Below are 14,938 nucleotides of genomic sequence, written 5' to 3'. Positions count from 1 at the left end.
TGTTGTGCTATTTGGCTGTCCTGTTGACAGCAACTTGCCGTGCAAAAGCCCATAGAAAGCCGGTGGGCAAGTGCCGTTTGTTTGCTGCTCACAGCAGAACCCGGCCCAATGCTTCCCGTTGTCTCATGTTTATAGCACTTCTGCCATTTAACCATCTCCTGTTTTCCATTTAAGCACTTTACAGATCATTCTATTTCTTTTCCGGTGTGTGTTTATTTTTTTCCCTCCCCCTTGTTCCGTTCTTTTTCAAATGCTGATCGTCTTTAACATAATAAAATCAGAAAATGCTGGAAACGCTCATCAGATCAGGCAGCATCTGTGGAGAGAGAAAAAGAGTTAACGTTTCAGGTCAGTGACCTTTCATCAGAATTATAAGTTAGAGATTGAACAGATTATAAGTAAGTACAGAGCCAGGGAATTTAGCGGGGACGGGGTTGGGGGGTGGGGGAGAGGGAACAAAGGGTGTGGACCCTGTGATAGGGCGGAGGGCAGGAAACATCTTTAACATCTTTCTGATGAAAGGTCATTGACCTGAAATGTTAACTATGTTTCTCTCTCCACAGATGCTGCCCGACCTGCTGAGTGTTTCCAGCATTTTCTGTTTTTATTACAGATTTTCAGCATCCGCAGTATTTTGTTTTTTTTAACATCTTCCAGTTTGGACGAAGGGTGCAAGCCTGAAACCTTAACCTGTTTGTTCTCTCCACGAATGATTGTCTTACCTGCTGAGTGTTTGCAGCATTTTCTGTTTTTATTAAAAGTCAAGCATTATTTTCCCTAGTGTTTTGGTACCAATATGTTAATAAGCACAGTAACAACACTGGTCCGAGTTTCAACCTGACTCTCAATTTAAATCCAGGTGAGCAAATGGGATGAAAGGTTCTCGCTGCTGGTTGCAAGGTTTCAGAGTGAAATGAGTTTGGGAAGTCTTAAGCAGTATCTTATGGCCTCACAAGTACAGACAGTTGAGGGGGTCAAGAATGAGGGGCAATAGATAGAAGATTAAATGTAAGAGATTTAGAGCAGAGGGTAGGAGAAATTTCTTTACAGAGTTGTGATACTGTGGAATTCACTTCCAGGGTTAGTTGTTGAGGCAGAAACTATGTCAACATTCAAGATTAGATTGGGTATGCAGAAGAAAGAAAATGGGATGAATGCATATGGGAAGAGGGTGGGTCAATTTGGTTAGAACTATTTGCTCGTGTGGAGGGTAAATGCCGACACAGACTGGTTGAGTGAATGGCCCATATCCTCTCCCAAAGCCAGATGTTGCCCAAGAATGCTACTTGAACAAGAGGAAGAGAGTAGATCTTAGAAAGAGGGATTAATAATATTCCTCTTTCTCCTTATCCTGCAGAAGGGTAAGCTGAAGGTATCTGGGGGAAAGTGCGAGCCTCCTCGTTTGCAACCATCATGAATTCTCCATTAACCATTAAGGGGCAAGTTTGATGGACCAGCTGGTCTTTTCCTGCCAGTCATTTTTGTAACCTTACTGACTCATTCCAGAGCTGATCCATGGGAATAAACTGCTCCTAATTCCCACACTTCAAATGGAGAAACCTGTAAGGCCCAGTAGAGTAACTTTCTAAAAGGTTTGATACTACAATATCAAAAGGTATGATTCCATAGGCACCTTTGGTACCCTGCCTAAGTGACCATTCTTCACGTGTGAGCCCAGACACTGTCGGCAAGCTATGCAATCCTGGAGAGCATCACAGACATGTGTGCTTTCCAGCGGGGAGTCATTGGATAACGATCAGTATTGGGGAAACTGGCTGATTTTTTTGTCTCCCTAGCCAAGGGGCCGTATCACTACAGTCAGCTAGCTCAGAATGGACTGCAGATTGAACCTGGGATCTTCCTGTCTCAATACAACGCCAGTAATGCATTTACCCACAAGGCCATCAGGAGATTGACCCAAATGCCCTTATGAAGAGTTCACTTCAGTGAAATGAGTGTGAAAATTCTGGTGTGAAGCTAACTTGCTTTGAGTGGAACTTGCTGCGATTACTGTGAAATGGAGGCGCTTCCATCACACTTTACTGACTGACTTTCATTACTTTTTTTTCCCTCTCAGGAGAAATTCGCTGCTCCTGAGCAATGTTTTCGTACTCGTTGGTGCTTTGGTGATGGGGCTGAGTAGAACAGCCAAATCCTTTGAGATGATTTTAATTGGGAGATTCTTTTCTGGAATAAACTCAGGTACCTTTTTTCCAACAAATTAGGATTCCACTCACACCATGTCATGCAGAGGAACCACACTGACATCGATGGGCTGGGATAGCACTGTGAATGAGGAGGGAGACAGGAGGTGCTTCAAGGGCATTGTTATCTCAGAAGTCATTCAAATCTTAAGTTCAATGTTGAAGATTTGTGGTCACTTAACCAAGCATCAACTTTTTAAATTTGATCGGACTGTTTGGAAATACTGCTCTGGATGTTTGAAAGTTCTATACTCGGGGTCTATTGACGATACAGCAAGGGGAGGCCTTCAAAGAGGAGATAGTTTAGGTACAGACTAGACACATTCCCATGAGGGGGAAAGGGAGGGCATCCAAAGCTAGAGCTCCCTGGATAACTAAAGATGTAGAGATTAAAATGAAACAGAAAAAGGAGGCTCATGATAAATGTCCGGTTCATAATTCAGTAGAAAACCAAGCTGAATGTAAAAAGTACAGGGGAGAACTGAAAAAGGAAATAAGAGGGGCAAAGAGAGTGTATGAGAATAGATTAGCTGGTAACATTAAAGGGAACCCAAAAGTCTTTTATAAATATATAAATAGTAAAAGGGTAGTCAAAGGAAGGGTGGGGTCGATTAGAGACTAAAAAGGAGATCTTTTTGTGGCGACAGAGGGCATGGCTGAGGTAATAAATGAGTACTTTGCATCTGTCTTCACTAGAGAAGAGGATGCTGCCAATGTCACAGTAAAGGAGGAGGTAGTAGGGAAATTGGATAGGATAAAAATAGATAAAGAGAAGATACTTAGAAGGTTGGCAGTGCTCAAAGTAGAAAAGTTATTCAGTCCAGATGGGTTGCATCCTAGGTTGCTGAGGGAAGTAAGGGTGGAAATTGAGGAGGCTCTGGCCACAATCTTCCAATCCTCCTTCGATATGGGAGTGGTGCCAGAGGACTGGAGGATTGCAAATGTTACACCCCTGTTCAAGAAAGGGGAGAGGGATAAACCTGGCAACTACAAGCCAGTCAGGGAAACTTTTAGAGACATTAATCCGGGACAAAATTAATTGGCACTTAGAAATACATGGGTTAATAAATGAAAGCCAGCGCTTGTTAAACGTAAATCGTGTTTGACTAACTTGATTGAGTTCTTTGATGAAGAAACGGAAAGGGTTGATGAGGGTAGTGCGGTTGATGTTGTGTATATGGACTTTCAAAAGGTGTTTGATAAAGTACCAAATAATAGACTTGTTAGCAAAATTAAAGCCCATGGATTAAAGGGGTAGTGGCTGCGTGGATATGAAATTGACTCAGGAACAGAAAGCAGAGGGTAGTGGTGAACAGTTGTTTTTCAGACTGGAGGGAAGTGTGCAGTGATGTTCCCCAGAGGTCGGTGTTGGGACCAGTGCTCTTTTTGATATATATTAATGACCTGGACTTGGTATACAGGTATAATTTCAAGGTTTGCAAATGACACGAAACTCAGCAATGTAGTAAACAACGAGGAGGATAGTAATAGACAAGAGGACAAAGGCACATTGGTGACATTTCATGGCAGATAAAATTTAATGCAGAGCAGTGTGAAGTGATTCATTTTGGTAGGAAGAATGAGGAGAGGCAATATAAACTAAATGGTACAATTTTAAAGGGGGATGCAGGAACAGAGACACCTGGGGATGCACATACACAAATCTTTGAAGGTGGCAGGGCAAGTCAAGAAGGTTGTTTAAAAAGGCAGATGGGAGCCTTGGCTTTATAAATAGAGGCATAGAGTACAAAAGCAAGGAAGTTATGCAAAACCTTTATAAAACACTGGTTCGGCCCCAGCTGGAGTATTGCGTCCAATTCTGGGCACCACTCTTTAGGAAGGATGTCAAGGCCTTAGAGAAGGTGCAGAGGAGATCTACTAGAGTGGTACCAGGGAGGAAAGACCTCAGTTACACGGAGAGACTGGAGAAGCTGGGGTTATTCTCCTTAGATCAGAGAAGGTTAAGGAGAGATTTGATAGAGGTGTTCAAAATCATGAAGGGTTTTGATAGAGTAAATAAGGAGAAACTGTTTCCAGTAGCAGAAAGGTCGGTAACCAGAGGACACAGATTTAAGGTAATTGACAAAAGAACCAGAGGCGACATGAGGAAAAAAAAATTTACGCAGCGAGTTATGATCTGGAATGCACTGCCTGAAAGGGTGGTGGAAGCAGATTCAATAATAACTTTGAAAACAGAATTGGGAGAAATACTTGGTGGAAAAATTTGCAGGGCTATGGGGAAAGAGGGTTGGGACTAATCAGATAGCTCTTTCAAAGAGCCAGCACAGGCACGATGGGCCGAATGGCCTCTTGCGCTGTATCATTCTATGATTCTAATGGCTGTTAACTTGGTGAGTCTTCTCAGCAGCAGTGAGACACTGCCCTCTGCTGTTCAGGTGTGGGGCAGTGTGCTGCTTTGATGGTCTTGTCTTTTCAAAGCTGGAAGCAGCAAAACCATCACATGCAATATGTTTTGAGCCAGTGTATTCAAAAGAGGAAAATTTGAATTTGGTCTGGCAGATGCCAGATTTTAGGCTTTAGCCAGATTTTGGCCTCAGGATAGATAGGGGCATAATCAATTAGGGTTCACGCTCCTGACTACTGCCCTCTGAAAATGGCACATGTCTGGACATCGGCTGGGAACAGAATTGGACTTGACCGTGATCCCCTTCGCCTCCCCACAGTTAAATAGCCCGTCGACACTCACTGTCCAAACTCACACATGAAGAATAAGCAACGCGTGGACCTGTACTCCATCACAAGTCAGTAGCTTTAGGAGAGGTGGGGGAAAACTGGGCGAGAATGGGCAAAAAGAAAAGGTGCAGTTATTTAACACAAGCCAATACCCAAGCAGTAAACTGGTGCATTGTAGAACAGGCTTTTAGACTGAATTAATCAATGCAGTGTTGTAACTAAGTGAGAACCAGAAACAAAAGTGGACAAAAATGTCCGGATCTGTCTGGTTCTGTAATTGTGGCTCCTGCAACTTCCTTTTTTCCTTTTGCTATGAGGTGTGGGAATGAACGTTAACCCCATGTATCTCGGTGAGAGTGCACCAAAGGAAGTCCGAGGCATGGTGACCCTGTCATGTGCTCCGTTCACTGCAGCTGGATTAGTGGTGGGACAGACCATCGGACTTAGGTAAGTCCCGTCTTTTCCTCATTTATGATATTTGTGCATAATTGAGCCGTCAGATACTAGAGATTATTGCTTTAGTGTGTGTACGTGTTTGTGGCAAAACGTTGTTCACAGTGTTCACAATGCAGTGATAAAGGAAAATTATACCTGAGGACTAAGCACTAGGAGCTGTAATTATTACCTTCAGCTGCCTAGGCCCAAAGTTCTGGAATTCCCTCCCTAAACATCTCTACTTCTCTCTCCTCTGTTAAGACACTCGCTAAAACCCACCTCTTTGACCAAGCTTTTGGTCACCTGTCCTAATATCTCCTTATGCAGCTCGTGTCAAATTTTGTTTGATTACGCTGCTGTGAAGCGCCTTGGAATGTTTTATTACGTTAAAGGAGCTATATAAATGAAAGTTGTTGATGTTGTTATTAGATAAGTGTCAGCTAAAGTTGCACTTTGTTATTGAAATAATCCCAGTTACAGGCTAAAAGGACTCTAATTATCGCTGAACATGAAGGCACAGAAAGATCCTCTGATCAGCCTGTAGTTCATTCCTGGGTATCCATTATACTCTCTATAAGCTAATTGAACTTCGATTAGATTCCAGTCATTAATTCACTCCCTTAATTCTATATATAAACCATCAGAACCTAGTTTACATTATATTCTACATACAAATTGTAACTCATTTAGGATATCCATTATTCCCTGTTTATATTACAGTCTGCAATTCCACACCCTGATTTTTTAATATGTTCTTGTTAGAGTAACGAATTGTGGTTATTTCAGTTTTGGATAAGGTTTTATGGTGTCAGCAGCTGTCAGTGTAGATGACAATTGCCTGCCTGTCTACCTTTATCATAAAAGTGTTGCATACCATAACACTTTTTAGATCACGATTTGCCTGCTATGCTATTTCCGTTACACTTCAGTTTTTCTATTTATTATATATAATGAGCTGTGATTGCATCCTGATTCAGACCTCCTGGCTGAGCCTCTACACTAGGTGGGACTGTGGGATTTAGTTATTGATTTAATTTACTTGTAATTGGCTGAGTTGATCATATGATAAACTTCAGCCTTTCTACTCCCAGTTTCCTTGGTGCCCTCTCCCATTCTTCCCATCATCTCCCTTCCCTGTTGCTGTTGTTGCCGCCGCTGCAGCAGCCTCTTGCCCTTTGGCCTATATCGGCAGCTGCCCATGATAAGCGTGGACGGTGTCAGTGGTGTGGACTGTATCGTATTTGCCACTCACTGCTGATCTTCTGTGCATGGTGCGACTATATTGGTTGATTGTGTTGGTAGCGCAAGGTGTATTCATAAAGAAGTGAAGCCGTTTTATAATATTAATTGCAGAGAGATTTTGGGCAGTGAAGAATTGTGGCCTCTACTGCTGTCGTCCTGTGCCGTTCCAGCTCTGATCCAGCTCATCACTCTGCCGTGGTGCCCAGAGAGCCCCAGGTACCTGCTGATTGACAGGGAGAACAAGGACTTGTGCATGAAGGGTAAGTGATTCAGAGAGGAGAGAATAAATAGTTTTGCCCATTGGCTCGGGATCCTGGAGAAAGCTAGAATAGAAATTACTCCAGTGGTTACAGTGGCGGGCCGTGTACTATTTTAAAACGGGAAACTATTTCCATTTTTCCTCCCGTCCACTACTGAAGGTGTTCTCTTGCTGGAGTATGAGTCCACAGGGGCCTACAGCCTCTGACACCCCACCCAAGTGTCATTCTTCACGTACGTACCTCACAGTGAGTGTGGGCAGGGTATTCTAATACAAGGGCCTTTGCTGCTGAGTCCACTCATGTCCTCACCTGACAGTCATAAGCGTATTTCCAAACAGTGGTCACTGACTAGCACGAATTGTATAAAGCTCTGGTTAGACCGTATCTGGAGTACTGCATTCAGTTCTGGGCACTGCACCTCAGGAAGGATGTATTGGTCTTGGAGGGGGTGCAGCACAGATTCACCAGAATGATACTGGGGCTAAAAGGGTTAAATTATGAGGTCAGGTTGCTTAGATTAGGCTTGTATTCCCTCGAGAATAAAAGATTAAGGGGTGATCTAATTGAGGTGTTTAAAATGATTAGATAGAGAGAAACTATTTCCTCTGGTGGGGGAGTCCAGAACAAGGGGGCATAATCTTAAAATTAGAGCTAGGCCATTCAGTGGTGATGTCAGGAAGCACTTCTTTACACAAAGGTTCATGGAAATCTGGAACTCTCTCCCCCAAAAAGCTGTTGAGACTGGGGGTCAATTGAAAATTTTAAAAAGGAGATTGGTAATTTTTTGTTAGGTAAGGGTATTAAGGGTTATAGAACCAACACGATAAATGGAGTTAAGATACAGATCAGCTATGATCTAATTGAATGGCGAAATATGCTCGAGTGGCTGAATGGCCTACTCCTGTTTCTGTGTTCCTAATAGTAATCAGCAGCAGGTACGTTGACTGTCTTAGCAATTGTAGCACCCTGCTGCTCCCTCTGCTGAGATCCTCCAACTCAGCTCCAGCCAGGTATCAAACCTGGGATCTTCCTAGGTGAGCAGTAGCCTCTCAACATTGTGGGGAGAGTTCCCATGCAAACATCCAGTACATTATCAATGGAATAAAATCGGGGGAGGAGGTGGGGAAATCAGGAGATAAAATGATATTATAGAAAATTTAGTAGTAATATGTAACAGAAGAGCAAAGTATATTAAGGTGGAGCACTAGAGGTTTTTAGTAGGTGAGAGATATGCAGTGAGCAGCTATTAGTGAATCTGTCAGACCGTGCATGTTTCTGATTGGCCCTCTGGTTGCCAATAGCATTTCCGTTTCCGCAGCGTTGAGGAGATTACGCGGCGACGTCGACCTCACTGCGGAAATGGATGAACTGCTGGAGGAGCAAGCTGCGCTTGAAGGTCAAAGGGCAAAGAGACTGTGGGACCTGTTCCGAGACCGCTCTGTCCGATGGCAGCTGATCATTACCTTCGTGCTGGGCAGTGCTATGCAGTTATGTGGGAACGACGCCGTAAGTAGGACTTGAGATCCACTGGAAGCCTCGCACTTGAAAATTTAAAAAGGCGCTAGTGCTAGTAGAATGTGTTGGGAAAGGAATTAATAATCAAGCCTTCATTTTTCTAATCCTGTGCTAGTTGAAGGAGGACAGTGCAGGGCTTTTGCCCTTGTGACTGCATTCCATGATGCATTTTGGAAGGAAAAATGAGATGCAATATAAATTAAATGGTACAATTTTAAAGGGGGTACTGGAACAGAGAGAGCTGGGTGTTCACATACACAAATCTTTAAAGGTGGCAGGACAAGTTGAGAAAGCTGTTTTTTTTTAAAAAAAGCATACGGGATCCTTGGCTTTATAAATAAATGCTTAGAGTACAAAAGCAAGGAAGTTATGGTAAACTTTTATAAAACACTGGGTTAGGCCTCAGCTAGAGAATTGTGTCCAATTCTGGTCACCACACTTTAGGAAGGGTGCAGAGGAGATTTACCAGAATGGTACCAGGGATGAAAGACTTCAGTTACGTGGAGAGACTAGAGAATCTGGGATTGTTCTCCTTATAGCAAAGAAGGTTAGGGGGAGATTTAATTAAGGTGTTCAAAATTATGAGGAGTTTTGATAGAGTAGATAGGGAGAAACTGTTTTCACTGGCAGGAGGGTCGGAACCCAGAGGACACAGATTTAAGATAATTGGCAAAAAATTCAGATCATAAAATCATAGAATGGTTATGGCACAGAAGGCCATTTGGCCCATTGAGCCCGTGCTGGCTCTTTGTAAGAGCAACTCGGTTAGTCCCATTCCCTAGCTCTTTCCCTGTAGCCCTGCAAATTTTTTCCCTTCAAGGTTAAGTCCAGCCACCATGGAAAGCAAATAGGGCAGGTAGGCCAAGGCATGAAATCCAGCGGTCAACCAGGTCGACACCAGGAAAAAGAAACAAGACGCGTGCAGGCCGAGTTGGCAGTGTCTTCAGGCCTGAAATCCACTGGCCGCTAATGGGTAGTGGTGAGGCCCATCAAAAAGCACGGGGTTCCAGTTGTCCCATTCATTAGGTGAAAAAGCCAAAAAATATTTTTTAAAGATCTGATAAGGGGGTGGGAAACTGATTTAAGTAATAAATCAAATGGTTGGTGGAGCTGGTTAACTTGCACTGAGAGACCTGCAACCCCACTGTGACAGGCGACTGTTTACATAGCAATTCCCATTATAAATGTTGACAAAGCAATTTTGCAATGTAAATATTAATATAAAAGCACTATTCAGAAATCATAACAGGAAATAAGGCTTGTGTGCCCCACATTGTGTGTTATGAAATAATGTTTTCTCTGACTCACCACGAGCAATATCAGAAGATCTGGCAGTATTATATAATAACTGCACTGCATGGGGAGTATCAGTCGCTGTGCACGTTATATAACAGCGACAGCACATCACAGAGGCTAGCAGACCCTGTGTATATTACAAAATACACCAGGGGGCCGGTAACCTGGTGCTTCATTGGTACATACAGTGGCCTCCTACACAAACAGGTTGACCTTGTCCAATATTAAGGAATCTTACAACACCAGGTTATAGTCCAACTGTTTTGTGTTATTGCATGGCCAGCTTATTTACGTAAATTATTGGTGACCTATGCACATCTCTCGCGATGCGCGGGGAATGCCAGGGTAGCACTATTGGCTGCCAGTGGCCAGTAAAGAGCTACTGGCTGCCCATTATACACAAGGCATTTTACTGGCATGTGGGGTAGTGACCTGTACATGGCAGGAAGGCAAGAGGCAGAGAGAGCATGGAGGCCTGCTTTTTTAATATTAATTGGCGGCCTGACCTTCAGCACCCTTTCCAGATGGGTATCGTGCAGCTGCAGTGCTGCTCAGTCACTCCACCCGAAATATGGGGTGGCCGTCTAATTAACGTAGAATTAGGGGGCTAATGGCTGCTAGTACTCGTTTGCACTTGTTGCTCTCCTTAGGGGTGCGTTGCAGGCCTCTGGTTTCCGCGCACGGTTTTCTAGCGAGCAGCACCTGTCATCATATTATCGATTTGCATACATCACAAGGGAATGGCAGTCCTTATGTATATTATGTAACAAATTATAGGTAGATTTTCCGTTCGGTTATGCCCACTTAGTGCCCCAGAAGTGTCTGACAGTTTGCAATTAATTATATTTAAATTTTGGCCCGTTGCTGTTATTTAGACGTACACACGAATTCCTGGGATTTATGCAGCTATAACATCCAGTCAACCATTTCCCACATAAAATGGGGGTGTTGTTTACAGAAGTATATTTAAAGCACCTCCTTCTAGGCATGCTGCAATACTGTCCTGTGTGGATGGAGACCTGCAGCGGCACCCTCCTCGCTACCACCTCAGTCTGCATCAGCTCTACTTCAGCAGCCATCAAACATGGAGTTGGACTGTTGCTCTGCTCCATTACTTGGCCACAGACTCTCTTTCCTGCCTCCATATTTACTGTGTCAGTCATTTTGCTGTGGCAGCCTTTGCAAAGGCTGAAATATACATTAAAAATATTAATAGCCTTTGTAACAGTGACCAATGTTTTCATCACATTTTCTTCCCCAGAAATGGCCAATTACCTTTAAGTGGCTGCATTCCTTTAAATTTACCCATCACTCTTTGCAAACAGTCCATTAAATGATTTCTAACCCCCTCTGTCAAGCTCCCAATGCCAGGCACAATATGATTTGCAAGTCCACACAGACCATCGGGGGAATTTTAACCCCTGTACGATGGGGGAGAGGGTCGGGGGTGTTAAGTTGCTAAAAATGTGAAACCCAACCTCAACCCGCTGTTAATGCGCCTACGTCTGGTTTTACTGCAGTGGGTTAGTGGGCGGCGGAATGACCCGCTCTGGAGAGGCAGGTCAGTGATTATAGTATTTAAATGAGGCTGTGTTCCTGATATTTTGGCAGCTAATTAACGTTTCCCAGGGCTCAGGAAACCCGGCAGCTGAAGGGAGGCGTGAGTTGCCAGCTTCAGGGGGTAAGTGCTCTTCCAGCACAGCTTGTGGGCCAGGAGCAGCAGGAGTGCTTCCCCCAGCCCCCCAAGCAAACCTGCCGCGATCCTCCGAATATCCCCCCCCCCGCACCCAGCCATGTCCCCCCGGCCGCGCCTCTCCCTCCCCGTCCCCGCCGCGCCTCTCCCTCCCCGTCCCCGCCGCGCCTCTCCCTCCCCGTCCCCGCCGCGCCTCTCCCTCCCCGTCCCCGCCGCGCCTCTCCCTCCCCGTCCCCGCCGCGCCTCTCCCTCCCGGTCCCCGCCGCGCCTCTCCCTCCCGGTCCCCGCCGCGCCTCTCCCTCCCGGTCCCCGCCGCGCCTCTCCCTCCCCGTCCCCGCCGCGCCTCTCCCTCCCCGTCCCCGCCGCGCCTCTCCCTCCCCGTCCCCGCCGCGCCTCTCCCTCCCCGTCCCCGCCGCGCCTCTCCCTCCCCGTCCCCGCCGCGCCTCTCCCTCCCCGTCCCCGCCGCGCCTCTCCCTCCCCGTCCCCGCCGCGCCTCTCCCTCCCCGTCCCCGCCGCGCCTCTCCCTCCCCGTCCCCGCCGCGCCTCTCCCTCCCCGTCCCCGCCGCGCCTCTCCCTCCCCGTCCCCGCCGCGCCTCTCCCTCCCCGTCCCCGCCGCGCCTCTCCCTCCCCGTCCCCGCCGCGCCTCTCCCTCCCCGTCCCCGCCGCGCCTCTCCCTCCCCGTCCCCGCCGCGCCTCTCCCTCCCCGTCCCCGCCGCGCCTCTCCCTCCCCGTCCCCGCCGCGCCTCTCCCTCCCCGTCCCCGCCGCGCCTCTCCCTCCCCGTCCCCGCCGCGCCTCTCCCTCCCCGTCCCCGCCGCGCCTCTCCCTTCCCGTCCCCGCCGCGCCTCTCCCTCCCGGTCCCCGCCGCGCCTCTCCCTCCCGGTCCCCGCCGCGCCTCTCCCTCCCGGTCCCCGCCGCGCCTCTCCCTCCCGGTCCCCGCCGCGCCTCTCCCTCCCCGTCACCCCCCAGTTTTCCTTGATTGCTGCGTACTGCCTGCAGTCCTTGTGTCTCTATTTATCTGTCTACCTCATATTAAAATAAATTATATAATAACATTCCAGACCTCACACTTTACATATTACATTATCTGTAAGGCTCCAAGTCACAACTAAACAATCCTAAAATAATGTCTACAGATAAAAAAAGAAGCCTAGTTATTTGCTGCTGCTGTTTTGTGACATTGAAATAATCTGGAAATGTTGTTGGCATAGAGAGGGGTAGAATCAAGCAGCTTCAAATCTAAAGAAAATTCCAACGTTAATTAGCATCTAATTGACCTCAGTTTCTATTTAGACCTCTTTCTCCAACCCCCTGCCCCCTGGGTGTGGCAGGGGCAGGCCAGTTTGGCAGCTGAACATTACAACCGTGCTTCAGACATCAGACTATCTGTGAGCAAGACTACAGGAAATTAGCTCAACGTATATTATATAATAGCACACTGAACATGACAGGGAAAAGCAGACCATGTGTATTATATTATATTACACCCTGCACGTTACAGGGAACAGCAGATCTTGTGTGTGTGTTTATTACACAGTGAAACCTGTATAAACGGACACTCCCAAAAAACGGACATCTGCAAAAAACGGACACTTATTCAGAGACCCGAATGACTTACATGGTAAAATATACAAGAGGCATTCTGTAACCATGGACACTCACAAATTATGAACTACGGACAGCCTTTAATGCACCAAGCCCTTTTACAATTTAAAACACAGGACAAAAGCTGTTGCACAGCTGCTGAGTCGGGATCACAGGCACTTCCCCATGTAGCTTGCTTCCTTTCTGCCCCAAAATTCTCATGAGGTCGGTGTATGCAGGTCAGTGCGAGGCAGCAGTGGGTTTTGTGAAAGAAATGGCTTTTGTGAAATGGGGAGCTCTTTACCCAACATCCATAGTGTCAGAGAAACCGCTCTATCTCTGGGATTGAATGCTTGCACAGCTCTATCCCAGGGATAGAGTGGTTTCTTTGCTGCTATGGATGCTGGATAAAGAATTCCCCATTTTACTGAAATTTTTTACAGTGCATACAACGACCATTTTGAAAAAAAGGACACCTGCAAATAAAGGACAGCTGAGGTGTACCTATGGTGTCTGTAATTTACTGTATATACTTACTGCATGTTCAGTGTATTAACAGACCCTATGTATATTTTGTTGGACTCAACGTTTAATGATTTTTTTTCCTACCAGACATATTTCTATGCTGTGTATGTATTTCGTGCTGCAGGAATTCCCCATGAAAAGATCCAGTATGCCACTATTGGAACAGGGTGCTGTGAGCTCCTCACTGCATTAACAAGTGTACGTACTGTTTTAATTCTCTTCTGTTTCACTGTGAAACAATTTCTGTTGTGATTCATTTATTCGTTTATTTGCTTATTATTCATTTATTTTATTCCAGATCCCTTTTGTTTCCCACAAAAATTACAGGGAGTACAATGGCACCAGAGTAGAATCATCTCACCACCTTCCATTTTGGTTCGCGATCAGTCAATGGACTAATTTAACAGTTCTCAAAAACCTCTTTTTAGATTCAAAAGGATAATGTAAAGCTTGGAATGTGTTATGCACAGGATAATACACGGGCTGAAGAATACTACACGCACATAATGTGCAGGATGGAGGGCATTAGTTACAGGATAACGCATTGGGTGAATTGCAGTATATCCAAGATAATACATTGGGTGGTGCGTGTTGCACACAGGATAATGTGCAGGATTATGAACAGACTGGAGAGTGTTACACGATAATACAAAGGTATGATTGTGTTGAGCACTAGATAACATGTAGGCTAGAGGGTGTCACTCGCTGGATAATACACAGACTGAATGTTACACATAGGATAATCAGATAATGTAAATTTTAAAAATTCCCTCTGTGACTTCCTTGCTGCAGAGCAAGCTCTTTATTGTTAAAAGTTGTTTTATTACAAATGGCTCTTTAATTTTTCTTTTGTGCTTATGGCAACTGCATTGTGACCCATGAAACTAGTTTCTAGAACTAGAGGGCATTGTCGCAGGATAAGGGGTCGGCCATTTAAGACCGAGATGAGGAGGCATTTCTTCACACAGAGGGTTGTGAATCTTTGGAATTCTCTACCCCGTTGGGCTGTGGATGCTGAGTCGTTGAGTATATTCAAGGCTGAGATAGATACATTTTTGGACTCTAGGGGAATCAGGGGATGTACTTGTACCTAAACATAATTTGATTGGCATTGTTGTAATCAATTAAATAAATAAAATAGTTATGACAGGGCAGGAGATGTGTTGCAGCTGCAATATGTGGGAGCTACTGAACAGTTTTGTCCAGGGTGACTACATCTGTGGTAAGTGTCTGCAGCTCGAGGAACTTCGGCTCCGAGTTGAGGAACTGGAGTCCGAGCTGCAGACATTGCGAGGCATCAGGGAGGGAGAAAGTTACCTGGACACTTCGATCCAGGAGGCACTCACATCCCTTAGACTAAATACTGTAGAATTGGCACGTGGTCAGGAACAGGAGGGTGTGACTGCGAGTGAAGCAGGTACGGGGATCCAGGAGGTAGCATTGCAGGAGCCTCAGCCTCTGCACTTGTCCAATAGATACGAGGTTCTTGCAG

The 14,938-nt window shown here is 45.7% G+C and overlaps 1 protein-coding gene across 2 annotated transcripts in view; it reads left to right on the top strand.

Moving 5' to 3' along the window:
* Positions 1-14,938, top strand: part of LOC137342029 (solute carrier family 2, facilitated glucose transporter member 11-like) — a 47,538-nt gene that overhangs the window by 16,927 nt on the left and 15,673 nt on the right. For both annotated transcript variants that reach the window (XM_068005633.1, XM_068005634.1), the window contains exons 4-8: positions 2,078-2,202; positions 5,216-5,345; positions 6,687-6,835; positions 8,154-8,341; positions 13,534-13,644. In XM_068005633.1, the coding sequence (XP_067861734.1) occupies positions 2,078-2,202; positions 5,216-5,345; positions 6,687-6,835; positions 8,154-8,341; positions 13,534-13,644 (703 nt within the window). The remainder of the gene's footprint in view (positions 1-2,077; positions 2,203-5,215; positions 5,346-6,686; positions 6,836-8,153; positions 8,342-13,533; positions 13,645-14,938) is intronic.

This window comes from Heptranchias perlo, chromosome 25, assembly GCF_035084215.1.
Source record: "Heptranchias perlo isolate sHepPer1 chromosome 25, sHepPer1.hap1, whole genome shotgun sequence".
NCBI lineage: Eukaryota > Metazoa > Chordata > Chondrichthyes > Hexanchiformes > Hexanchidae > Heptranchias > Heptranchias perlo.
The sequence above is the reverse complement of the archived record's forward strand: the minus strand, read 5'-3'. Positions and strand labels throughout refer to the sequence as shown.